The following is a 25,717-nucleotide window of genomic DNA, read 5'->3' on the forward strand; positions in this document are numbered from 1 at the left end:
TCTGCCCTGTAGGTTCAGGGATTTTCTTTTTGTTTTTTAAGCAGATGAGAAAACATTTGATTCTATTGTAAGGCGCCTAAGAGATAGTATTTACACCATGAATTGGAGGGAAAGTGAAAGAAGAAAGCTCTGCCATGTGCTCTTGGCTTTCAGCGAGTTCCTCAATCTTTCAGGCCACTTTGGTGTCCTCTAGTGCAAAATATGCCTCGGTGTTTGGAGAACTTTGAAGGGAAAATGCCTGTCGTGGAATAGGGCTAAACCTTGAGTGTTACTCTCAAGGGATCTTTCTAGTCTTCCTGACTCCTTAACCATTCACCTGGATCTTTTCTTTGCACACCCTAACTGCTCTCTAATTAGAGGTTTAGGCCTTAGCTGCTCTTTGTTCATCTTTATTTTCCCTTGGGACTACTCATCCATAACTCTGGATTTGTCATGTCCAGACTTCTAGGTCAACCTCCAGATCTGACTTCTTCCATATTTCCCGTGAGATGGCCCGTCATCCCACACCCCAGAATCATCTCTGTCTGCAAAACAAGCTTCCCTTGAGCTTGAAATCTCAGAGTTGACTTTAATTTCTCTATTTTTACAGAATTTGATTTCTTTTACTGTATCTCCTAAAATATTTTACTCCTTTTTTATTCTTTGCTACAACTTGAGTATTGACCCTGCGCAGCCTGAACTCCTGCATTAGACTCCTTACCTTTCAAAAGTTCCCCCTGCGGCAGTCTATGTTCTACTCCTGTGAAACGTATCTTTCAAATTCCTGATTTAAATATATGTGCTCCCCAACTGAACTCATACCTTGCTGGTGGGAGTGTAAAATGGTACAGTTTGGAAAACTGTATGCCAGTTTATTATAAAATTAAGCACACAGTTAACCTATCCTATAGCACTTTGACTTCTAGGTATTGACCAAAGAAAAACGAGACCGTAGGTCCACAAGAAAGACCTGTGTAAGGTAGTTATAGTGCTTTTATACAGAACAGCCCCAGCCTGGAAACAGCCCAAGTGTTCATTAACAGAAGAATGGATAAACAGATTGTGGTATATTCTTACCATAGAATACCACTTGGCAGTAAAAGAGAAGGTCACATGCAACAACATGGATGGATCTCAAAAACATGACATTCAGAACCCTCCACAGTCTGGTCCCAACATTCATTAATTTCGGTCTTGTCTTTCCCACTAATCACAAACACTAGCATCCATTTTAATTCTAGAAGATTGTCAGTGGTCTTTGGTCAGAATATTTAAGTTCTGATCTGTTTCGTCCTATCCTATTATAGCAAAAATGGTCTGCTTTCTCTTCTAAATATTTGTATTTTCTTGTCTCCAATCCTTTCCCCACACATTTCTATCTAGGATAGCATTGCTGCTCTTCTCTGCTTATCCAGACTTCCATCTTGCAAGGACAAGTTCAAAATCTACACTTATCCACCAAAATGCCTCCCTTTTTGTGGTCTGCCATAGTGCTCACACTGAGTACACATACTTGGCACTCAGTCACAGGAATGCCCTGTAGGATTAGGTCTCTTTACCCATGTGTGTCTTCTCTTTCCAGTTACTTTATCAGCTGCTTGAAGGTGGAGACCATTTTCCTTAGGTATTTTTACTCCCCATGTGTTTCTGGTTGCTTGGTAGGTACTCAGTACATGCACATTGACTGACTGACTTTGCTTTCCTTCTATTTCTCAGTGATCTACTTAAACTCTATAGTCTATTAAAATTTTATACTTCTTACAGGAGCTTGTCCATTAGGGAGAGATTTCTTGCCTGTAGAGGCATCCCATGAACCAAGAGACCGTTCACATTTGGCTGATGACCACTTGCTGCTTGACAGAGACTCATCTACATGTAAAAGAAGATGTTATTATTGGTTGGTGAAGATACTTAGTTTCCCAACTTTGCCAAAAACTAATATTTCCAAATTAGGTCATTTATACATTTTTCTCCTATGTCTTAACATCTTGGCCAATAGCCCAGCTGGGGCTGCAACTCTACTGTCAAGGTGACAGGATCAGAGTACTTTCCTCTCCATTTCTAAATGACAGCAGATTGGAGAACTCTGATCAATCTAGATGAAAGCAATTAACAACCACTCTCACAGGGGAGAGAGGACCTTTGTTATCATTATTTACATTACATTAGAAAACACAAAATATGGTACAAAGGTAGAATAAATAAGAGTAAACTAATATAATCGCTTTCACCATCACACAGTCCTATATTCTGCACAAGCTAATCCTTTCCCCTAAACTACCCCTGGAGCACTCAGCTCTCAGTGATAATCTAAATTCTGAAGACTTTATTAGAAAGTGTTAATCTTATTTTTTCTCATGTTAGCAGGATGTAATCTTACTTGGACTTATATTGCCACCTTAGTGTCCTGTTTATTTTCCCTCTCAGATAGTCATTTCAGTGCCCTTTTTGGCCAGCTCCTACTCTGCGAAAGCCTGCACCTTCCTCCTACTTTCTCTCTAGTGTTTCTATTAATGCTTCTCCTTCCTTTGGTCACTGACAGCCAGAACCATGTAAGTTAACTATTTCAGGTTTAGGCTACCTAAACCATAACCAGGAAAGCTCAACATGTAGAAGTATTTTACTACCATCAAAGGAATATTAGTTTACCTGGTTCATCCCCCAGTGTGGTAAGGTGTGGGCCTTGCTGAGTTTATCTTTAAATGGTCCTTTTGTAAATCCAGCTGTACAGTATCTGGCTGGCATACCAACAAAGCAGATACTAATGTGGATCGATGAGCATGGTCCAAGGATTAGAATCCTTTTCTCTTTCTTTTTATCCCTCCCCTGCTCCCAACAAGTAACCTTGGGAAGCTATCATGTAGGAACTGGGACTACATAAATCATTACACAGGGATGAGACAGGCTCATCAACCTTCTGCAAGAAATGGCTGCCTTTGCTTTATGCTTATCTGCAGATTTATTTGAGACCATTTTCTCCTCTTTGATTTGCCTTTTACAGCTGAGTTGTGATTTCTAAACATCTAAAAGACAAAAAAGTCAACAGATTCAAATATTAAAAATAAAACCCAGGTAGGTTGAGATAAGAGAAAAAAGAGGGAAGAAATCAAAAAAGAAGACCAAAGGACAGAAGGCCATAGAAAATCTGAGATTGGTCCCTCTTTTCGTCATATCCTTTCTTCCGCAAACAGACTGAACCTGACCATACAATTGAATCTAGATTGCACAGCTTGTAGATATCTTTTCCAAAGAGCTACCTGAGAATTCTCAACTCTAATTTGCTATTAATTTTTTAAACTGAAATTAAACTTCTCTCTGCAAAGAGTCACTGGATTATTGTGATAAATATATAACTTTACTGGAAAAAAAGTAATAATGACATAATTAAGACAAATAACTTAGCAAACTTCCTCTGGCAGGAGCAGGCCTAGATTCTCCAGTATGTTCCCCCGTGGGGCTTACCGGATTTGAGGTGACAGACAGCACCTTAGACTGTGGCACTCGAGGTAGGACCAAAGGCTGTGGTTCACTCAGCACACAGGGGCTTTCTGAATCTGGTCTGGTGATTGCAACATTACTCTCATCATCTGAGCAAAGGAATAGAATCTATTATCCATGGATATCTTCAGACCCACAGCAACAGTACTGTGAAGAAAAATCTCCCTTGAGAATTCATGCTGTCAAGCTCAGCTTCACTCATCTTTGCAGTCCAATTTCATACCACCTGCATGTTTCAAAAAAAAAATTCTCCAAACCATGAATTTATTTTTAAGTGGTTTCCTAGGCTGGTGATGCCTGTTGATACCTGGCAGAGGAGAAGCAAAGATTTTTAGAGCAAAGCTGTCCAAAAGAACACTTGGAGTTGAAGGAAATATTCTACATGTGCACTGTCCAATATAGCAGCTCTGGTCACATGGCTATAGAGCATTTAAAATTTGGCTAATGTGATTGAGAACAGAATTTTAAATTTTACTTAACTTTAATTAATTAAAATTTAAATAGCCACTTGTGACTAGGGAAACCTGGTGCCCATTATCGCTGCTGGTTTTTGTAAGTAAAACTGCAGCAGTAGTTTGTTTATTCTCATTACTGTATATTCCTTGTATGACTGTATCACATTATACTGTTGAGGGATGTTTGGGTAGTTTCCTGCTTATGTTTTTCAGCATACAGTGCTGTTATACATGTCTTTGGGGAACATATACTGAGTATTTAGGAGTGTACACAGCCACACCCACTTATATGCACACTGTTTATGGCTGCTTTTAATGGCAGAATTGAGTAGTTGCAATAGAGACTGGATGGCTGGCAAAGACTAAAATATTTACTATCTTTGTACTCAAAAGTTTGCTGACCCCTATTTTAGGACATTTCCATCAGCCCACTAAACCAGAGATCCTCCAGCTACATTTTAAGATCAGTATCTTCTTTGCAGACTTTGTCTCAAAATTGCAACTATAATACAATAAAATAACCTAAATTTATGGATGCACAGAAAAAAGGATATTAATTCACAGCCCAATAGTAGTAACCTGTGAAAGCTGAAGTGAAAGTTTTCTCTGATATCCCTGTTTGATAATGAAAACTGATGAATTCCTTTATTACCAGGGTTTATTATTATTGGAGTTTGGGTATTGTCCTGTATCTCCAAAAACTTAACTTCACATAATATAAAGCAAGTAGTTTTAAGAAGGGTGTTAAGACCTATTATTCTCAAATGCCAAGTTTAAAAGGGAACTTAACATGCATATAACACAGTGGCTTTAAAAAAAAATCACATAGTATCAGGTGTGGCCAACATGTGGAGCAGCTAGAACTCTCATACAACACTGGAGAAAGTACAAATAGGTGTATCCACTTTGGAAAAAAATGTAGCAGTGTCCACTGAATGTGGAATAGCATGTCCAATGACCCAGCAATGCCATTCTTATGTACCCAGTACCTATCTTCACCAAAAGACACATACAAGAATGATCAAAACAGCACTGTATGCTGGCAAATGTAACCTGGAAACTACCTAAATATTCATCAACAGAGGAATGGGATGTATTCATACAATAAAATACAATATAACAGTGAAGATGAGCTATTACATACAGAACAGTCAAATCTAATAAACATAAAATTGAGTTACAAAAAAGCCAAGTGCAGAAGGGCAGATATATGAATCCATTCTTACAAGGTTTTAAAACAGGTAGAACTAACCTGTGGTGCTATGTAAGTCAAGATAGGGTTGCCCTTAGAGGGGTACGAGTTTAGTAACTTACTGAGAGAAACCATGAGAGGGGCTTCTGAAGTGTTGGTAATGTTCTGTTCTTGATCTGAGCACTGGTCATACAAGTGGATTCAGTTTTTAAAAATTAATCAAGCTTACCTGATATAAACATTTTGCAATTCTCTATATAGATATACTTTAATTATAAGTTTAAAATATGTTGTCTGGACTTCTGCTTCCTGCTAAGATGGAGTAACAGGGACAGGCTTTACCATCCTGCTTAAAACAACAAATAAGCCCATGAAACAATGGCTTTTAAGACCTTGGACATCAGGTAATGAGAGATAGTGAATCATGAGATAGTAAATGAAGCTAGCTCTGCAACTGCCTTGAAAGAGTTTCCAAGACAGACACAAAGAGGGAGAACAAAGGCTGGGCCGAGTGGACTCCCCGATTTGAGAGTGCAGAGAGACCAAGACAGCTAGGGTTCATAGGACAGGGCCACAGAGGAGAAAAATGCACAGAAAGAGAACCCAGGATATCTTCAGAATATGGGGTGTCCTCTGAGTACTCAAAAGAGTATTCATCAATGCATGTATGAACAAAAACTATCTGAGGCTAGGGAAGAGAACCAACTAAAACAATTAGAGGGAACAATGCCTGCTGCTCACTCAGGACCAAGAATAGTGCCTGCTCCTACTAGCCATACTGGAAACACTCATAATTAATGGGGCATTGGACAGAGTACTCAGGACGATCTTGTCTCAGTATCTAGGGAATAATTAGCTCTAGACTGAGCATTGCTCCAGATCTGCCTAACAAATTGTAAAAGCAAGACCAGAAAGGATTAATTTTTTTCCCAAGTAACTTAATTGCATCCCAGGAAAAGACTAAGAAGATTCATACAAATTAAAAAAAAATTCACCTCCCAATTAGATAAAATTCACATGTCTGACACCCAAAGAATATTATGCAGCATAACACAACTCATAATGAGGAGAATATCAATCATTGAAACCAACCCAGAATTCACACACGTGTTTGAGTTATCCCACTTTTTCAAAAAGTTAGAGACATGGAAGATATAGAAGTCACCCTAATCATACTTCATAGAAAACAAGTGGAAAAATACACTGAATGAGCTTAACAGTGGATTCAACATTGCAAAAGAAAAAGATTAAGGAACTGGAAGGCACAATAGAAACTATCCAAAATGAAACACATACAGAAAAAAATTGCTTAAAGCATCGCTTATTTGAGGGATCAGTGAGCAAGTGAACTAATATATGAGCAACTGGAATTCTGAAGGATTGTGGAGGACAGAAGAAAAATCTGAAGAAATAGCAGCTGAAAACTTGCCAAACAATGAAAACAATAACAGATCCAGGAAGCTCAACAAACTCCAAGCAGGAGTATCATGAAGAAAATTACATCAAGGCACCTAATAATCAAATGCTCAAAACCAGTGATAAAGAGAACAATCTTCAAAGCAGCCAAAGGAAAAAAAAAAAAGACATGAACACAGGAACAACAATGATAAAAGATGACATCAGATTTTTTTTGTCAGAAACAGTGCAAGTGAGAAGACAGTGAACATCTTTAAAGTACAGAGAATGTCCACCTAAATTTAAATACACTGCACAACTATCTTGCAAGAATGAAAGCAAAATAATTTTCATATCTCAAAAGAAAGAACTTCTTAGCAACAGACCCACATACAAGAAATTTTAGAGGACATCCTTCAGGTTGGCAGCATGTTTTTAAATTTTTAGTGAGACAAAATTTGCTGTTTTTAAATTAAGCATTTTACAGTATACACTTAAGTGGCTGTTAGTATATTCACAGTGTTGTGCAACCACCACCACTTCTAATTTCAGAAATTCTCCTTCACTCCAAAAAGAAACCCCATACCTCCCAATGCACTGCTTCCTCCATCCCCTGGCAACCACTAAACTACTTGCTGTCTCTATGGACCTGCCTGTTCTAGACATTTCATCTCAATTCAGTGGAATCATATGGTCATACAACATATGACCCTTTGTGTCTGGTTTCTTTCACATATTTTCAAGGTTCATCCATGTTTTAAGATGCATCATTACTTAATTCCTTTTTATGTATGAATGATACTCCATTGCATGGTGTATTAGTTACTCAGGCTGCCATGACAAAATACCACTGACTGGATGGCTTAAAGAACAGAAATTTATCTTCTCACAGTTCTGGAGGCTAGAGGTCCATGATCAAGTGCTGTCAGGATTAGTTTATAGTGAGACCTCTCTTCCTGGCTCCTAGGCAGCTGCCTTTTTGCTCTGTCCTTGCATGACCTCTTCTCTGTGCATGCACAGAAAGGGAGAGCTCTGGTGTCCCTTCCTTTTCTTAAAAGGATACCAATCCTATAGGATTTGGGTCCCACCCTTCTGACCTCATTTAACCTTAATTACTTCCTTGAAGGCCCTATCTCCAAACATAGTCCCATTGAGGGTTAGGGCTTCAACGTATGAATTTTGAGGGAGACACAGTTCAGCCCATAACACATGGATATACCAAGTTTTGTTTATCCATTCATCAGTTGATGGATGTTTGGGTTGGTTCCACTTTTTGACTGTTATAAATAATGCTGCTGTGAACATTTGTGCAAGGCTTTTGTGTAGATATATCTTCAGTTCTCTTCGTATATAAACCTTTGAGTGGAATTGCTTGGTTATAGGGTAATTTTATGTTTAACTTTCTGAGGAAGTGCCAAACTGTTCCCACAGTGGCTGCATCATTTTACATCCCACTAACAATGTATGAGGGTTCTAATGTCACATCCTCATCAACACTTGTTATTGTCCTAAAAAATACAGCCACCCTAGTATGAAGTGATATCTCATTGTGGTTTGGGCTTTGATTTGATTTCCCTAATAAATGATGTTGAACATCTTAGCATGTGCTTATTGGCTATTTATATATCTTCTTTGGAGATTGTTTCTTCAAGCTGTTTGCCCGTTTTTAAAATTGGATTGTTTTTCTTTTTGTTTTTGAGTTGTAATTGTTCATATTTTGTAGATACTGGATTCATATCAGGTGTATAATTTACACATATTTCCTCCCATTCTGTAGGTTCTCTTTTTACTTTCTTGATAATGTTCTTTGATATACCCTAAAGTTTTTTATTTTGATTAAGTCAAGTTTGTGTAGTTTTTTGTTATTGTTGTTTGTGTTCTTGGTGTCATATCTAAGAACCCACTGCCCAATCCAAGGTCATGAAGATTTACTTCTAAAAGTTTTATAACCTTAGCTCTTAAATGTGTACCTTTGATCCATTTTGAGTTGATATTTTGTATATGGTGTGAAGTAAGTGTCCAATTTCATTCTTTTCCATATGGCTATCTAGGTGTCTCAGCATTATTTGTTTTCCATCTGTATTTTCTTTTTCAAAAAGTGATGGACAGTTGATTTACAATTTCAGGTGTATACATAGTGACTCACAGTTTTAAAAGATCATACTCCATTTATAGTTATTATAAAATATTGGCTACATTCCTTGCCAGCACCATTTCTGCCCCCCACCACTGAATGATCTTGGCATCTTTGTTGCAAATCAATTGCCCATCGATGTGTGAGTTTATTTCTGGACTTTTGATTCTGCTCCATTGATCTATGTGTGTTTTTATGCTGGTACCACATTATTTTGATTACTTTAGCATTGTATTAAGTTTTAAAATCAGGAAGTGTGAATCCTCCAACTTTGTTCTTTTTCAATATTGTTTTGGGTATTCAGGATACTTGCATTTCTGTATGAATTTCAGGGTCAGTTTCTCCATTTCGGCAAAAAAGGCAGTTGGAATTTTGATAAAGTCACATTCAACCTATAGATGTATTTGGAGAATATTGCCATCTTAACAGTATTAAGCCTTCAAATCCATAAACAGAATGTCTTTCCACTTCTTAGATTTCCTCTATTTTCTTTCAAGTGTTTTACAGTGTTCAGTGTACAAGTCTTGCATTTCCTTGGTTCAGTTTATTCCCACATATTTTCTTCTTTTTGATGCTATTACAAATGGATTGTTTTCTTAATTTTATTTTTGATTGTTCATTGATAGAAGTAGGAAGAATTTTGAGAAGCATGATAGAAAAAGACACAAATTACTGTGAACATACTTAGTAGGAATCTGGATTTGGAGGTCACTGTAGGGGAAGGCTCAGGGGGAAATGAGGAACATGTTACTAGTAACTGGACAAAGGGAGATGCTTGTTATTTAGTGACAAAAAGCTTAGTGAAATGGTCTCCTGTGTTCATATGGAAAGCAGAACTTTTAAGAAATGATTCTTGGTTATATAGCTAAGGAGATTTCCAATCAAAGTGCTGAAGATGAGGCCTGTTTGGTTTTTTTTTTTTTTCTTACTGCTTATAATAAAACACAAGATGAGAGAGAAAATGAAGGAAAAACTATTAAACAAAAAGAAACCAAGATTTGATGATTTTGAAAATTCTCAATCTCTTTGGATAGCAAAAGGTTCTAAATAAGGGGAAGCTATCAGACTCTAAAATTTGTACTAGCAGGAAGCAGCCTAATGAAGTTACTTAGTTGCAAACATATGCTGCCTTTCATGAAAAAGGAGGGATGACTCAGGGTGAAACCAAGAGCTCAGAGGGTAGAGCAGAGAACTGAGAGGATTATTTCCAGGCATTGAAACTTAATGAAGGAACTCCCAATATTTTTGCAGCTGGATTTCAGAATTGCTATGGACCTTTTTTTTACACCTACTCCCTTGGCCTTTTAACTGGAGTGTCTACAGTGGTTATCCTTGCCCTGGCCCACTATTGTATGTTGGGTATGTTGGGGTCAAATAATTCATCTCTAGGAGTGGAATGGGTGGATTATATAGTCAGATGTTCATATATCTGTGTATATAACCTTTAGTTTCACAAGTCTATAGGTGGAAAGAAATTGTACCCCAGTGACTTCACTTATATCCAGGAACTGCATTCATACTGGGACCTGATTCAAAATCTTCAGAGCCGATGCTATATTAGGATGAATCTCTTGGAAACCCTGGAGGGGAGTTGAATGTATTTTGCATGTGGGAGCACATGAATCATTGGGGGACAGTGGGAATACTGTAGTGGACAAATTCTAAGGTGGCCCTCCTATGATTCTCACCTCTTGGTGATCACACCTTTGTTTAATTCTCTCCCTTTGAGTGTGGGCAGGACCTGTGACTTGTTTCAGACAAATAGAAGATGGTAAAAGTGATGGGATGTCACGCCACGATTATGTTATATTATAGAGCTTCTGTCTTGCTAGCAGATTGGCTCTCAAGTCTTTCTTGCTGGCTTTGAAGAAGAAATCTGCCATGAATACTATAGCTACAAGAAAATGGATGCTTCCAAGAGCACACCGAAGGGGATGTGGATCCTTTTCTAGCTGAGCCTCTATGTGAGGACCCAGCCCTAGACAACACCTTGATTGCAGCCCCGTGAGAACCTAAGTAAAGGACTAGCTAGCTGTTCCTGGATTTCTGGCTCACAGACCTATGAGATAATCAATGTGTGTGACATTTTTTTGTGCAACACAGAAAACCAAGACAAACAATTCTTAATAAGTTAATATACATTTGACCATATAATCCAACCATTCCACTCCTAGAAATTTACTCAAGAGACTAGGAAATATGTGTCCAAAAAATTCTTGTACGCTAGTGTTCATAACAGCTTTAATAGTCCAAAAATGAAAACAATCCAAATGTCCATTAGCAGATAAATGGATAAACAAATTGTAGAACAATGGAATACTACTCGGCAGTAAAAAGAATAAATTATTGACACACAGTGACATGGATGAATCTCAGAATGATCACATTGAGTGAAAGAAGCTGACTACATGATTCCATTTAAGCAGATAAACTGTCACTTGGGGATAGTGGGTTGGGCTGCGGCAGGAGAGAGGGATTACAAAATCATGAACCTTTGGGGGTAATGGATTTGTTCACCATATTGGCTGTCTCATGGTTTCATGGCTGCATACATAAGCTCACCAAGTTATACACTTGAAATATGCATGGTTTGTTGTATATCAGTTATTCTTCAATAAAGAAGTTTTAAAAATGTGTTTGTCACTTGCAGGAGTTTTTTTTTTCCTCACAAATAATTATATTCAAAGAGAAAGCACAGTATCTAGTCATCATATACTAGGCTTTGTTACTCATCCACTCATTTTCTAAATATCTTTTAGTTTCTATGAGAAATACCAATACGATTCTTTGGTACTAATTAAGCACATAATCTAATAGACTGGTTAGGGTTTGGAAATCAAAAAACAATTATTTTTTTATATTGTTTTCACAAAGAGCCTTACCAGAAGCAAATCCCTCCCAGTGACTACGTGTCAACTGTTCCATACAGCTTAGGACCTTGCTCCACACGTCATCAAACACGTAAGCAAGGACGTCCTCTTTCATGCAGTAAAATGGAGCAATCGGTGGGTACCCTAATTTCTGTTTCTCTGTAGCCGCTTCTGATTTCTTTCCGTGAAACCCCTCTTCCCTGTAACAGTAAGAAAGACTTCACAGTTATTCTTCACTGAGTGTTCACCACTATCTTTTGTGCTGCTTAGCAGTGTGATTTGTGCCCACCCTGTGCTGCCAACCCCACCCCTCTCCCCAGCCAGGCATAAGTAGCACAGGTATTAAGCTGCCTTGTGAACTAAGGGAGTTCTCAACAGGGGAGATTCTGCATTTCCCTTTTCACTCCCACCCCACCCCCCAACTCTGCCAAAAAAATAGGACAAGATAAAGAAGACTGAGAATCACTACTTTTTTTAGCTGTTAATAAATGAGCACTGCCAACTGAGCAACCAGCTATGACAATTAAGCACACATAAATAATCTTTTTGTTGTAATTGGATAACATTTAGATTAATATTAACGTGACACATTTAATGACATGTAACTGTGATTATGGCATAATTATTTGAGGCAGTGATTCATTAGGGAAATAATCCACATAGATTATTAAAATTAGTATATTTTTACTAATCCAAATAAACATTTGGTAATTGGCTATAAAGGAAAAAGAGGCTAGCCGAACAGCACAGGAAGCTACTCTGAGGCTCTTCTGGAGACTGTGTATCTATAACCCAGGAACTCCCAGTTAGCTAAGCCTGTCTCTTCTGACAATGAGTGCCAATAGCCCCAGAATTCTGGGGGGAGAAAATCTAGCTGACAGATATACTTACCTTTGACAGATGTATTATAAACTAAGACAAAGCAAATTCTGGAACTTGCTTGGGGTGGGGAGAAATACCTCCCAGCCTCTACAGTAAAAGTTACTCCTAGGGCAGCAGAGGTCTCATAAATTAATAGGAAACTAGGCAGGATAGAAGGATGCTAAGAGGTTTATGCAGGGCAGCGGGACTCTCTGCTTCTCCTTCCCCAAGGAAGAGCTAGCCTGGTGCTAAGTGGGGAAGGAGGCCAATTAGTATTAGTTGTATTAATTTATATTGCTTTTTAGAAGAGAAAAAGACATTCATGTGAAAATTCAAATTGTACAGAAGGAAACATATGTACATAGTGAAAAATAAGTCTCCTACGTCTCTGTTCCCCAGTCCCCATTCCCAGAACGAAGCATACATAGGTCCAGAGAAATAGTTACATCACACACTGTACTGCACTTGCTCTTTGAATTATCAGTGTATCTTGGCACAGGATCCCTAACAATACATGTAAAATCTGCCTCTTTTAAAAAATAACTGCGGAGTATTCCATTGGATGTAGCATAATATTTCTAATTAGTTATTAATCAACCAACCTTTTGCTCTTATAATCAATACTGCAATTAATATCTGTGTACAGATCTTTCTTGACTTATGTATTGGGTTACAGCTCAATAAACTTCGTAAATTGAAAATATCATAAATCAAAAAATGCATTTAACCTACTGAACATTAAAGCTTAGCCTCACCTACCTTAAACATACTCAGAACACTTACCTTATAGCCTACAGTTGGGCAAAATTATCTTACAGAAAGACTACTTTGTAATAAAGTGTTGAATATGTAATTTATTGCATACTCTTCTGAAAGTGGAAAACTGGTTGTATGGGTATAGAATGGCTGTATGTGTATTGGTTGTTTACCCTCGTGATCTCGTGGCTGACTGGGAGCTGCGGCTGCCGCTGCCCAGCATCACAAGAGAATATACTACATATAGCTAGCCCAGGAAAAGATCAAAATTCACAATTCAATGTACAGTTGTTACTGAATACGTACTTTTTTTGTACCATCATAACATCGAAAAATTGTAAGTCAAACCATCTTAAGTCGGGGGACTGTGTGTATGTAGTTCTTTGGCTACATGGGTGTTATATCTGTAGGGTAAGTTCCTATAAATAGAATTATTGAGTCAAAGGGTATATGCATTTCAATCTGAAAGATATTGCCTACTTTCCTCTAAAGAGGTAGTATAATTGTCCAGTAGTGAAAGAACGTGCCTGTTTTCTCATTCAAGGAATTATCAGACTTCTTTATCTTTTGTTCTTTGTAGCCCAACAGATAAAATAGTATCTCATTATAGTTTTAATTTGCATTTCTAATTGTGAATGAGATTGAATTTCATTTCATATATTTAAAATCCATTATAATGTGAACTACTCTTGTTCGTTGACTGTTTTATCCTTATTCTTTCCCTTATTGATGTGCATATTAAGGAAGTTAAGCCTTTGAGTATGTATGAACTGCAAATATTTCTGCCAGTTTGTCTTTTGACTTTAGGAGTTTTTTCTGTGCAGAAATTTCATTTTATGTAGTTATTGTTAAGAATTTCTTAAATCACTTGTCAATTTTTATGCTATGGTTAGAAAGGCCTTCCCTATTCTCAAATTATTTTTTTTAAAAACAATCTTTCATATCTTATTTTCTGTCAAACTTACATGATTTCATTTGTCACATCTCAGTATCTCAAGATTTTGGAAAGGAAGACTGCCTTTCTAAAAATCTTCCCTGTATTCCCTTAAAATTCATTAGGTTTACTATCAGGAAAAGGGGAAGGGATAAGCCATGAATATCATATGTCAGATTAGTTAAATCAGCTTTATTTTTTAATAAGCTAATATGAAGGGAAAAGACCTTTGAGAAAAAAAGGAAGAGAAAACAGGGCTAATTTGACCCTGGCCAGATGAAGTCAAGGGGAAGGGGGCAGTCTCTGGAAAGCCAAAACAACATACTCTTGGAACAGTGAGCTAGCTCAGTGGTGTTATGTATAGAAATCTGGGTTATGCTTACCTGATCCGAGGACTGTGTACATTAAGTATGGGAGTAAATGTGTCTCAGGAGGAAACATGGGAGGAAGAGAAGTCCAGAATCATGTGACCCAATACTAACTAGACCTAACCACAGCCTCACAGCCTAAAATGAAATTCTCACTTCTAGATGTGCTGCGGTGACTATTAATTCTGAATTTTTAAAAGCTTAGAGGAATTATTTAAGAGGCTAATATTTCAGAAAAATAACATGGAATCGTGAAGAGAGTACTGGATTTACAAACAGATGAGTAAAATTTTTATTTTAGCTTTACCTCAGACATTATTTAACCACTATGATTCTCACCTATCCTGCAAAGAGGGTAAATAATATCTGTGTCACAGAACTATCGTCATAATACAATAAGAAGATGTAAATTAACATTACTAATTATAAAGTCTGCCAAGTAAAAGGTTTTGTATAAACTGTATATACCGTTTTCAAACAGGATTTATGTAAACAAGGCTCACACCTTTTTAACTCTTTTAAAAAGTTTCAGAGTTTCCACGAGTTACTGATGATAATTTACAAAGAGTAAAATTATGTGGAGAAAAAAATTGATGCATTTTAAAATGTTTACTCTCAGGCAAATTACACGTGCAGGAAGAAAATATACAAGGAAGTCTGGTATGTGGAAGCAATAGGAATTTATATCAACTAAGTACCTGAACACTGGTCACTGAGAAATATTAGGAAAATAAATAACAGAAATGGACATAAATCTAATTATAGGTAATATTTGTGGTATACTTTAGAAAAAGTAGATATTAATACATAAAATAGGAGGGGAGTAAAAAGTTTAAAAGACACAATACTCACATATCTGTGTGGTCAAATGCTAGGTATTCCTCTATTATTCCTTCAGAGAAGATTATACAGTCTTCCTCTTCTCTTTCCATAGAACACAAGCTAGGGGATTTGGCAATGGAAGATGCTTTAGGAGCATAGGAAGATGAAAAATGTAACTTCTTTCCCCTAATACCAAATCTGGGGGAGGGAAAAAAGCAAATAGTAATTATGTACAGCATAAACAGTTCTCACAGCAACTCAGTTGCACAAGTTTCAGCTCAAAGTCCCTTGCTCTAGTGACCCCTTCCTGGACTACTCTGAACCTTAAATCTATAATTTCTCAGAATAGGAGTAAATACTAGCCATAGACCTACTCTGCTTAGGTGTATTACGCACTTTTGAATACTCTGTGCTATCTTCTCAGATGCAATAGCTATGGCTATAAAATAAGTTTTTTTTTAATTTAGTAAGATTCACAGTCATAATTACCTCTTTAAGGTACCTCAGGAAATTATGAGTTTGTTTCAATAACTCAATCATTTTTCAAAACGCATGCTCCTAAAGGGCAAGGATCTTCTCTCATTTATATTTAAATTCCTCTTCCTACCCAAGTATTCAGTGAATATGTAATAACTCATTCACTTCAGCAGATTTACTTTGGAGAAAGTCAAATCTGAGCAATACAATTTTTTAAATGGCTCTCAGTTTAACCTAATATTAAATATAGCCAATGTATGCTTTGTGCTGTTCTTTATACTTTTTTGTACCTTAAGTATTTTTTTAAACAGTGAAAAAAGAATAAACCTATGTCACTTTTCATCAAGGCTAGTCGGAAAATCTTATTGGAAGACATTTTGGAAATATTTATTAAAAGCCTTAAAATAAACATACCTATTGATTCAGTGGTTTCATTTGTAGGGATTTCCTTCAAGGATATGACCTATAAGATTTAGCTATAAAAATTATCATCACAGAATTGTTTATAATTGGCAAAAGTCAATACTAGCCCAACTGTTTCAAAATGTAGGATTGGGAATTGGTTGTTTAAATAATAGTATTGGAAGTCTATGATGTTATTAGATTAATGTTGGGGGGAAAAATGGAAGATGCTCACAATAAAATGGTAAGTATTAAAGATTACAAAATAGGTACAGTAATTTCACAAAACTATATACATATGTGGCAGAAAATGCTTAGAGTGTCCAATATCCATTCTTCCCTTTTTTCCTAGTAAACGATGTCAATTTAGTTCTGGAAAGCAATACACCCAATCTTAAAGACATTTCCCACTACTTTGCGGCCAGAGGTAACCAATGAGGTAAGAGCAGAATTGTTGTGTGGGACTCTGGGGAGGCTGTTTAAAGAGAACTGGCCTAGCTACATGAGGTGCCCTTTTGCCCTTCTGCCTTTCCTCCTTCCTGCTGCCTGGAAAGTGAATGTCATATTTGGAACTCTATCAGCTATCTTGGACCATGAAAAAAACCCAGGAAAAAACATCCTGGGCTAGCATGGTGTAGCAGAAAGATGAATGGAGTCTAGGACCCTGAAAACACCATGTCATCACCATGATGTCTTTAGATACCCTTCCTCCAGACTTCTTTTAAAAGAAAAACCTGTTTTGTAAGCCACTAAATAAAGTATATGGTTCAGAGGAAGTAGTTGGAAAGTTATGACGCCAGACTGTGAAGGACATTTTTAATTTTGTCTAATTGATAGCAATGGAAATGAATTAAAGTTTTTAAGAAGGGGAATGACAGCATCCTTGCTTTAAAAGATCACTATGGTGGTAAAGAAGATGATAATGTGGTTAGGAGGTTAGTGCAAAAGATAAAGCAAGAGCTGGTAAGCTGATGAGAGCCTGGACCATGGCAGGAGCCATAGGGATGAAGAGACAGTAAGAGATGAGAAAAAGTCTGAAGAACCAGCACTTCTAAACCAACTGGTATTACTGTTTATAAAATCTCTAAACTTGAGACTTAAGAGTTTTTAAAGTCTTTGTTCTGAAATTCTAAAATAGTGATACCCAAATTCTGGTCAACAGATTTATGGCAATCCATGACAGATTTGTTTACTGATCCACACCAAAATGAGCAAAATAAGAACAATGCTCAGTAAGACTATAAAATACCTTTCTTGAAGAGGACTGTCCTTATTATGTATTATGCGCTTCATGCTTTTTTTGTGTTAAAATGTCTTTTCCTTTATAAAATAGTGGTGTTAGTACTTTTTTTCTACCACATGACAAAATTAAAAGCTGTCAAACCCATGTCAAGCATTGCATTCGCAACATTCCATGTTACTCTGCTATTGTATCATTCCATTTGTATTATTAACCAATCATTTTTTAGTCAGTGGTAACTAGTGGAATTACCTCCTTTAAAAAAAATAGGCTTTTCTAACAAAGTATAGGCCTTTTCATTTGTTAAAAAATTTTTCAGTTAGATAAAGCTGTAGCAAAAAACAGATGGTAGTAAACTGTCTTTGCAAATGTTATTTCTAACAAAAGAGTCTTCTAAATGCCTCAGAGATTACCATGTCTAGAAAATAACCTTTAACTTCTAAAATGTTTGTAGTTCTTTTACTTACTAAAAGAGTAACAGTAGTCTTACCTAATAATGTATTGACCTGAAAGTAATATTTATATTAAAGTAATATTTAAGTTCAGATCTGTTTTCTTGTGAGAGGAAAAAAAAATCACTGCCACTTTATTCTTCTTCACTTGTATGGAGGATAAAATGACTTTGCAAGGTTTATTATTTAGACGGTCTAATTTGGAGCCAGCCCACTAAGCTGTAGGCCTTAGGAGGTGGAATTCTGCAGCCTTCATGGAGGTGATGACTGCAACCCTCCAGGGCGGATGGGAGGAACAAGTGGCAAAGAGCTCTCCTTCCTGACTAGGATCTGAAAAGCACAATTAACTACTCTCAACTCCACTTCAGACCAAATTTATCTCTCAGTAGACCTCTAGAAATGACCAAAATAGAAGAAATTTACATGAAGGTGTGAGCTCATGATGCCAAAAGGAGAAACATTATAACTTAGTATACTGTAAAGGAAATATGATTGTGGGTGGCCCTACCAGTAGAAGAACTGAAAGAGAATATTTCCATGGTTTTAGAGAGGTTCAGGAAGCTCTTTATGTCTTAAAAAAAAATCTGATTTGTAATTAGCTTGACTGGGCTCTTGCATTTAGGACAGTTATAAAAAAATCAAAGAAAATGAAAGCAAAAGCTATAATTTGTAATGAGTGACACAAGGGAGGTGGGCTTAGGACAAACACCACTATATCACTTTAATGATTTTTTTTAAATTGTGGTAAACAATAAAGCATCAAATACACCATCATAACCGTTTTAAACTATATGGTTCAGTAGTGTTAAGTATATTCACATTATTGTACAACAGATCTGTTGAACTTTTTCATTTTGCAAAACTGAAACTCTGATACCCATTAAACACTAATGTCCCTTCTTCCTCCCCTCCCTTGACATCCCCCCTTGTACTTTCTATGTCTATGATTTGACGACTTTAGATACTTAATATGGGTGGAATAGTGTATTTGTCCTTTTGTGAGTGGTTTATTTCACTTAGTATAATATCAGTGAGGTTCATCCATATTGCAGATGTGACAGGATTTCCTTCTATAATATTCCATTGTATGTATATACCACATTTTCTTTACCCATTCATCTGCTGATGGATATTTGGGTTGTTTCGAACTGTTGGCTGCTGTGAATAATGCTGTAGTGAACATGGGTGTGTAAATATCTCTTTGAGATCCTGCTTTGAATTTTTTGGATATTGGATATATACCCAGGAGTGAGACAGCTGGATCATTTGGTAATTCTATTTTTAATTTCTTAAGGAACTTCCATATTGTTTTCCATAATGGCTGCATCATTTTACATCCCCACCAACAGTACATAAAGGTTCGTTTCTCTACATCTTTGCCAACACTTGTTATTTTCTATTCTTTTGTTAGTGGCCATCCTGATGGGTATGAAGTGATATTTTATTGTGGTTTTAATTTGCATTCCTCTTTTGATTAATGATATTGAGCGTTTTTTCATATGCTTGTTTGCCATCTGTATATCTTCTCTGAGCATTGTTTATTCTAGTCTTTTGTCCGTTTTAAAATTGGGTTATTTGTTGTTTAGTTGTGTAAGTTCCTTATATATTCTAGATACATGCCCCTTATCAGATATGCAGTTTGCAAATATTCTCCCCCATTCCACAGGTTTCCTTTTCACTCTGATGACTTTATTTTGATGCACAGAAAATTTTAAGTTTGATGTAGTCCCATTTGCCTGTTTTTGCTTTTGCTGCCTGTACTTTTGGTGTTCTGTCCAGTAAATCACTTCCAAATGAGGCAATGAGGCTTTTCCCCAATGTTTTATTTATAGTTTTAGGTCTTACATTTAGGTCTTTATAGTCCATTTTTAGTTTATTTCTGTATATGGTGTAAAGTAAGGGTCCCACTTCATGCTGCATGTGGATATCCAGTTTTTCCAGTACTACTTGTTGAAGAGATTGTCCTTTCTCCATTGTGTAGTCTTGGCACCCTTGTTGAAAATCATTTAGTCATATACACAAAGGTTTATTTCTGGGCCCTCTGTTCTTTTAATGATTTCTTAAGGGTTATAGTTTTGCATATAGTCATATATTTTAGCAACTTATTAGTTATTACAGTTAATTTTTGTTGAGATATGCATTTAAATTAAGGGTAGCTCAGACCCTTATGCTAACTTGAAGCAGTAGAATGCATAGTTTTTTCAAATAGAAATGTCTTAGAAATCATCATTTCAGGGACCTTTTCTGGCCTTTGTTTTCTCCTTCTGCTGCCATCATCTTCTATCGTTGTAAGTTCCTAGAATTCCATTTTGACCTAGACATTAATATTTGTTTCGATTGGTAACACTGTTTTGCAACCATAATATCAATTAATTAATTTTCATGGATTTGTTATCATATAAATATGATACATTGATTTAGTAAAAAAACAAAACAAAACTGAATGCTAACCATGCTCTAGGTATTGTGCTAAGTATTAGAGATAAAAAGAGGAAGAGATTGCATTTTTTGTATTGTTTATTGTACCACTTTCCTCTGGCCCAAGAACTCCTCAGGAATGGAAACTGGACCAAATACCCTGTTTGGTACATTTGAGATTTGAAAGAAAGCCAGTGTAGGAGGATTAATGAATGAGATAGAGAGTGACAGAAGATAAAGACAGAGATGTAGACTGAGGCCAGCCCTTGACATAATTTTATATTTGTATCTTAAATTCAGTGGGCAGGTATTGAAGATTTTTAAGTAGGGGACAGAAAGGATTAATTCTGAGCTTTAAAAGGAAAATCTGATGTAATGTGGAGGGGCAAGAATGGATATAACTTGAAATGTTATTTTTACATAAAGTCTCAGCGGTTGATAAGCCTCATATTTTATGGAAAACTTATTTGTTAAACTGAAAAAAATATTGAAATGAATTCTTGACACATTTTCCACACTTCTTATTTAAAAAAGGGGCAAAACTGTAGCAACACCACCAATTTATATACCCTCACTACCCTAATTTTGTTCTCAAATACTAGTAGCCTCTCAAAGGAATTAGGCCTCCTTGAATTTCAGCTGAATCCATGTCTAAAGGAAGGAAAAATTAAGTAGGGCCTAGAACATCCTACTGTAACCAGAAAGTAAGGTTATAGTCAAGACAAAAACAAGGGAGTTAGCTTGACATGGGCAAGTTGTAACAATCTGAGCATCAATAATAATTATGGTTAATTAAAATGTATAAATACATATATACTGCAAAATGATCAAAGTTCTTTCTTTGTTTCGGTAGAGGACAGAAATCCTGAAAAACTTAACTCTGTTAGCAAAATAAGGCAGTATGGATGCTAAAATTTTAAGTATAACAGTATAAAAGTAATGAATAACTTCCAAATTGATTGGAAATATCAATTGGAAATATGGAAAACTCACTGTAACAGAGGGAAAGAGAATTAAAAACACAAGGGGGAAAAAACACAAGAAAAAGAAGATCAATAGAAAACAGTAAATGGTAGAAATGAGTCCAAATATTGCACATTACAGTGGACAAAATTTACCCATAAATAAGACAGAAACTCTTAAAACTGGATTTTAAAAATCCAGCTACATACTATTTTAAGAAATAAAACAGGGGACTATATTCAATATCTTACGGTAACCTATAATGAAAAAGAATATGAAAATGGTGTATGTATGTATATGGACGACTGAAATATGCTGTACACCAGAACTGATGCAACATTGTAAACTGACTATACTTCAGTAAAAGAAAAAATAAATCTCTGAGGGGGCAATGAGACAGGAGGGAGAAGGACAGGGCACAATCATTAAAAGAACGACACAGAAGTTAGCACCAAGCGGCAGAAGATTCAACTCCCAGTAGACCTTGAGCTTCATTATACACTCACTGTACTAAGTTAGCATACTACATGGCACTCCCACAGGTGCCATGTCCGGGGCTAACCATAAAAGGTCAAATAGTGAGTGATGGCCCAGTTCCTGGGGATCCCAGCCCGTCTCCAAAGTAGGTGGAATAATCCTCCCACCTGTTAGCATATGAAATTACCAAGCCCATAAAAACTAACAACTCCGCACCTTGTGGTCGCTCTTTTGCTTTCTGAGATGGCCGGCACACTGTATATGGAGTGTCTGTCTACTTCTACTTTACCCACCCCCATGCCTCATGTCCTCTCTGGCCTTCTGAGATGGCTTACACTCAGTCTGTGGAGTGTGTATCTCTCTGACTAAATCTACTTTTACGAAGGGAGGAAGGGAGAAAGAAAGGAAGTCTGCAGTATGTTGTAGATGATTTAGCCAGATGTCCTTAAAAAGGAGGTGCTAACTGCTCAGACTTGTTTCTTATTTCTTTAGAAATAAGTTCTCTAAATGGAACTAGTATTTATAGTTATAAAATAATAAGGGATATATAAAGTTTATACTAACAGATCAGGTAAATATATCTTAATAGCAGGACATGGGTTTTGTAATTGTGGTCAGTGAGAATTATAGAATACATTATTTCTATGGGAGACATTAGTTTTTAAAAATCTGAAATGTATATAAAAGGAGTAAACTTAAAAAGGCTTATTGATATAATACACGAGGTTAAAATGTTAAAAGAAAGCTCAGCCTAGTGACCAAAAGCTTAAGTTTAAATAACTTTGGGAGAAGCAAACAAATCCCATTCTCTGACCAAAAATCAGTTAGTTGATAACCCAGATTCCATAACCCTAACTGACCTAAGACAGTAATATTTTACTCTGTGGTCTAATGAAATTACAAGCCCAAAAAAGCATCAAAAGTAAGTAAAACTCCAACTCTCAGAAGGTATCAAGTAAGTAAAGCTACAGTCTTAGGAAAAAGTAAAGGAATAATTTTAAAATGAATTAAAACTATGAAATGTTAGCATAGAATTAAGGGTAAGCATAGATTTTTGAAATAGTCCTATTTGAGTTTATTTTGCTGCTGTTTAAATAGTTTGAGGTGTTCAAAGAATTAGCCATTTAAATTAATGTACTAATTACTCATTTTAAGCTAATAGACTAACAGCAGTTTAACTTCTGTAGATTAAGTTGTAATTAGCATTACATGTTTAAGAAAAATCACTTTTTCAAGATTTTTTTCAAAAAACTTTTAAATGTTTCTTAGATCCCTGAATTTCTTTAAACCCGTGTTATCTACACATCTGTTCCAAGAGGGAAGTGCCTGTATTTATAGACAGATGTAGATATAGATATATATTGATCTGAATAACCCTTAAGCCCTAGAGAATGTCTTACTTTTTGAACAAAAAATTAAATAACAAATTTCTAATATGCATGAAGACTATGGTCAATCTTACAGAATTTGCTTGCTTCACTAAATACCAATAAGTAAGAAGTATTTTAATCTCTAAGTATAACTGGTAGAATATAATACTTGTACATTACAATACATAAATACTTACATAGTAGAATCTCTTTCTTGAGACAGTGTTGCCTCATATGAAGCTGAAACAGCAGAATGGGATCTAGGGTACAGTCCATAACCTTCACTTGGAGTGATTATCTGCCTACCCAGAATCCTTCAAAGTGAAGAACATAAAGAGACAGTTAAGCACCTTCATTGGGCATATATAATGTAGATATTTTTGGAACAAATTTGATGGCTTTACAGAGAAGTCCAGTACATACTTAGTCTGTTACTGATTAAGAATGATTCTTGAGAGAAATGTGAATCAGAGCCTTATTAAAGGTATATCTCTCTTCCCCAGAATGGAGATGGAAAACATAAAGCTATAGTCACTCCCTCTACTCCCCCCAAAACTCCAAGGAAACTAGGCAAACATTTGTAATTTGCCTTCCATCCTCTATAACAGTCTTCATTAAATCTTCCAAAATGAGTGAAAGACAGGCCAAATTAGTGAAAATTGAATTATACTTTTAAGAACATGAATCTATAAATTTTAAGTATGTGTAATAAGTGCACTAATGCAGTTTCTAAGGGCACTTCCTAATAGCCTTTATCTGCTTTCAAGTATATGTGCATAAGAATTTAACTGTAGACAATAGTGTAACCAAGTACATTTTCTGAACTTCTTGCTCAGAAGAAGAGCTCTTTGGACAGCGACAATACACAGATCTTGGCTACTGGTATAGAAATTGTTTTACTCAATTAGGACAACATATTGGTAGTTATGAAAACTCAGAGAAACTGCCATCAACGTGAGTTTTCTATCAGCTGAGGCTTTTCAGCACATGGCCTTATCTACACAAAACCATGCCCATAAAGATTTCAAAATAAATAAATAGGTTTTTTTGAAGTCTGCTTTTCAAATTCTAGTATTAGCCATGAATATACAAGGATTCCAATACCTGAGGTGAGGAAAGCTACATGTCCACTGTTGGCACTCTTCTTGTAGACTCTTAGTATGTACACTCAACTTCTGCTCATACAAGAGCTCATCAATGGCTGTGAACATTGCCTGGACTTTTTCAGTTGCATTTTGATCAAGTTCCTAGAAGAAATTATTACTCCATAATATTTAGGTGAACTTTAATCTCTGTTAAAAATCGTAAAGGTTAGTGGGGGAGGGTATAGCTCAAGTGGTAGAGCAGATGCTTACCATGCACGAAGTCGTGGGTTCAATCCCCAGTACCTCCTCCAAATATGAATTAATAAATAAACCCAGTTACCTCCCTCACTAACAAATCATAAAAGGTAAAAAGCATTCAGATTTTTGTTTTGTTTTTGATATTTAGTCCATTTGAAATACTGCTGAATTTTTGTTAAAGAAAAGTTAAGTTAGTGAGTTTTGGCTCTTCAAGTATTCAAATGGCCTTCCTATTCCTGTTTAAAGGAAATATGTAGAAATATCTACATTTTAAAAGTAACATTTTCTTCATCATGAAAACCCAGAAAAGTATAAAGAAAAATAAAAATTACCAATAATTCTACCACTGTAAGATAATGATTGTTAATTTTAGTACAGTTGCTTGGTTCCAGTATTTTTTTAGAGCTTAAAGTAGACAGTCAATCCTATATGTATAATACTTTGTAGTGTGTATTTTTTACTTGACAATTTAGGTTAAATCTTTTCCCTATAAATCTATGGCTATAAACTGTGAATTTGATCATGTTATCTGATTACCTGCTTACTCTCTACTTTACCTGTATTTATGCATCCTTTTACATTCTTGTGGAAGAAAAGTTACACCTTCTTTTAAAAGCACAAGATGAGAAATATATATTTTCATTCTAACAATAAAAGTCAGCTTCTATACAATAAAACAGGGCTTGCTAGGTAGATGTAGAGTTTAACTTTCAAGACTCAATACAAATATATTTTAAAATTTTTCTTATTTATTATTTTCAAGTTCCTGGATGGAGTAAGCTCAAACTTTCCTAGTCTCAGTGAAATCTATTATTTTTCCTATTAAATAGTTATCTTCTTAAATTCTGTTCATGTCAGCTTTTTTTTTTTTGCTGGTATTTGCCTCTTAGAACTTTTTCATCCCTTCATTTTCAACATTCAGGTATCATTCTGTTTTTGATATATTTCTTTAAGTAGCATGTAGCTGGCTTTTTAAAACCCAGTTTCAGAGTTTTTGTCTTATTTATGGGTCAGTTTTGTTCACTTATAATTATTGTAATGTGCAATATTTGGACTTATTTCTACAATTTATTTTGTGTTTTCTATTTACCTTCTTTTTCTTGTGTTTTTAATTCTCTTTCCCTCTGTTACAGTGAGTTTTCCATATTCCCCCTATCAATTTAGAAAATATTCATTATTTTTATACTGTTATACTTAAAATTTTATGATCCATACTCCCTTATTTCACTAACAAAGTTTAAAGTTTTTCAGAATTTCTGTCCCCCACTGAAACAAAGAAAGAACTTTGATCTTTTTGTAATATATACATAT

The 25,717-nt window shown here is 35.8% G+C and overlaps 1 protein-coding gene across 3 annotated transcripts in view; it reads right to left on the reverse strand.

The window, feature by feature from the left end:
• Nucleotides 1-25,717, reverse strand: part of FAM149B1 (family with sequence similarity 149 member B1) — a 52,677-nt gene that overhangs the window by 6,693 nt on the left and 20,267 nt on the right. For all 3 annotated transcript variants that reach the window (XM_006218981.4, XM_031682280.2, XM_015251806.3), the window contains exons 4-9: nt 24,168-24,310; nt 23,261-23,377; nt 15,295-15,462; nt 11,536-11,723; nt 3,442-3,566; nt 1,742-1,848 (exon numbers count right to left, since the gene is read on the reverse strand). In XM_006218981.4, the coding sequence (XP_006219043.2) occupies nt 1,742-1,848; nt 3,442-3,566; nt 11,536-11,723; nt 15,295-15,462; nt 23,261-23,377; nt 24,168-24,310 (848 nt within the window). The remainder of the gene's footprint in view (nt 1-1,741; nt 1,849-3,441; nt 3,567-11,535; nt 11,724-15,294; nt 15,463-23,260; nt 23,378-24,167; nt 24,311-25,717) is intronic.

This window comes from Vicugna pacos, chromosome 11, assembly GCF_048564905.1.
Source record: "Vicugna pacos chromosome 11, VicPac4, whole genome shotgun sequence".
Classification (NCBI taxonomy): Eukaryota; Metazoa; Chordata; class Mammalia; order Artiodactyla; family Camelidae; genus Vicugna; species Vicugna pacos.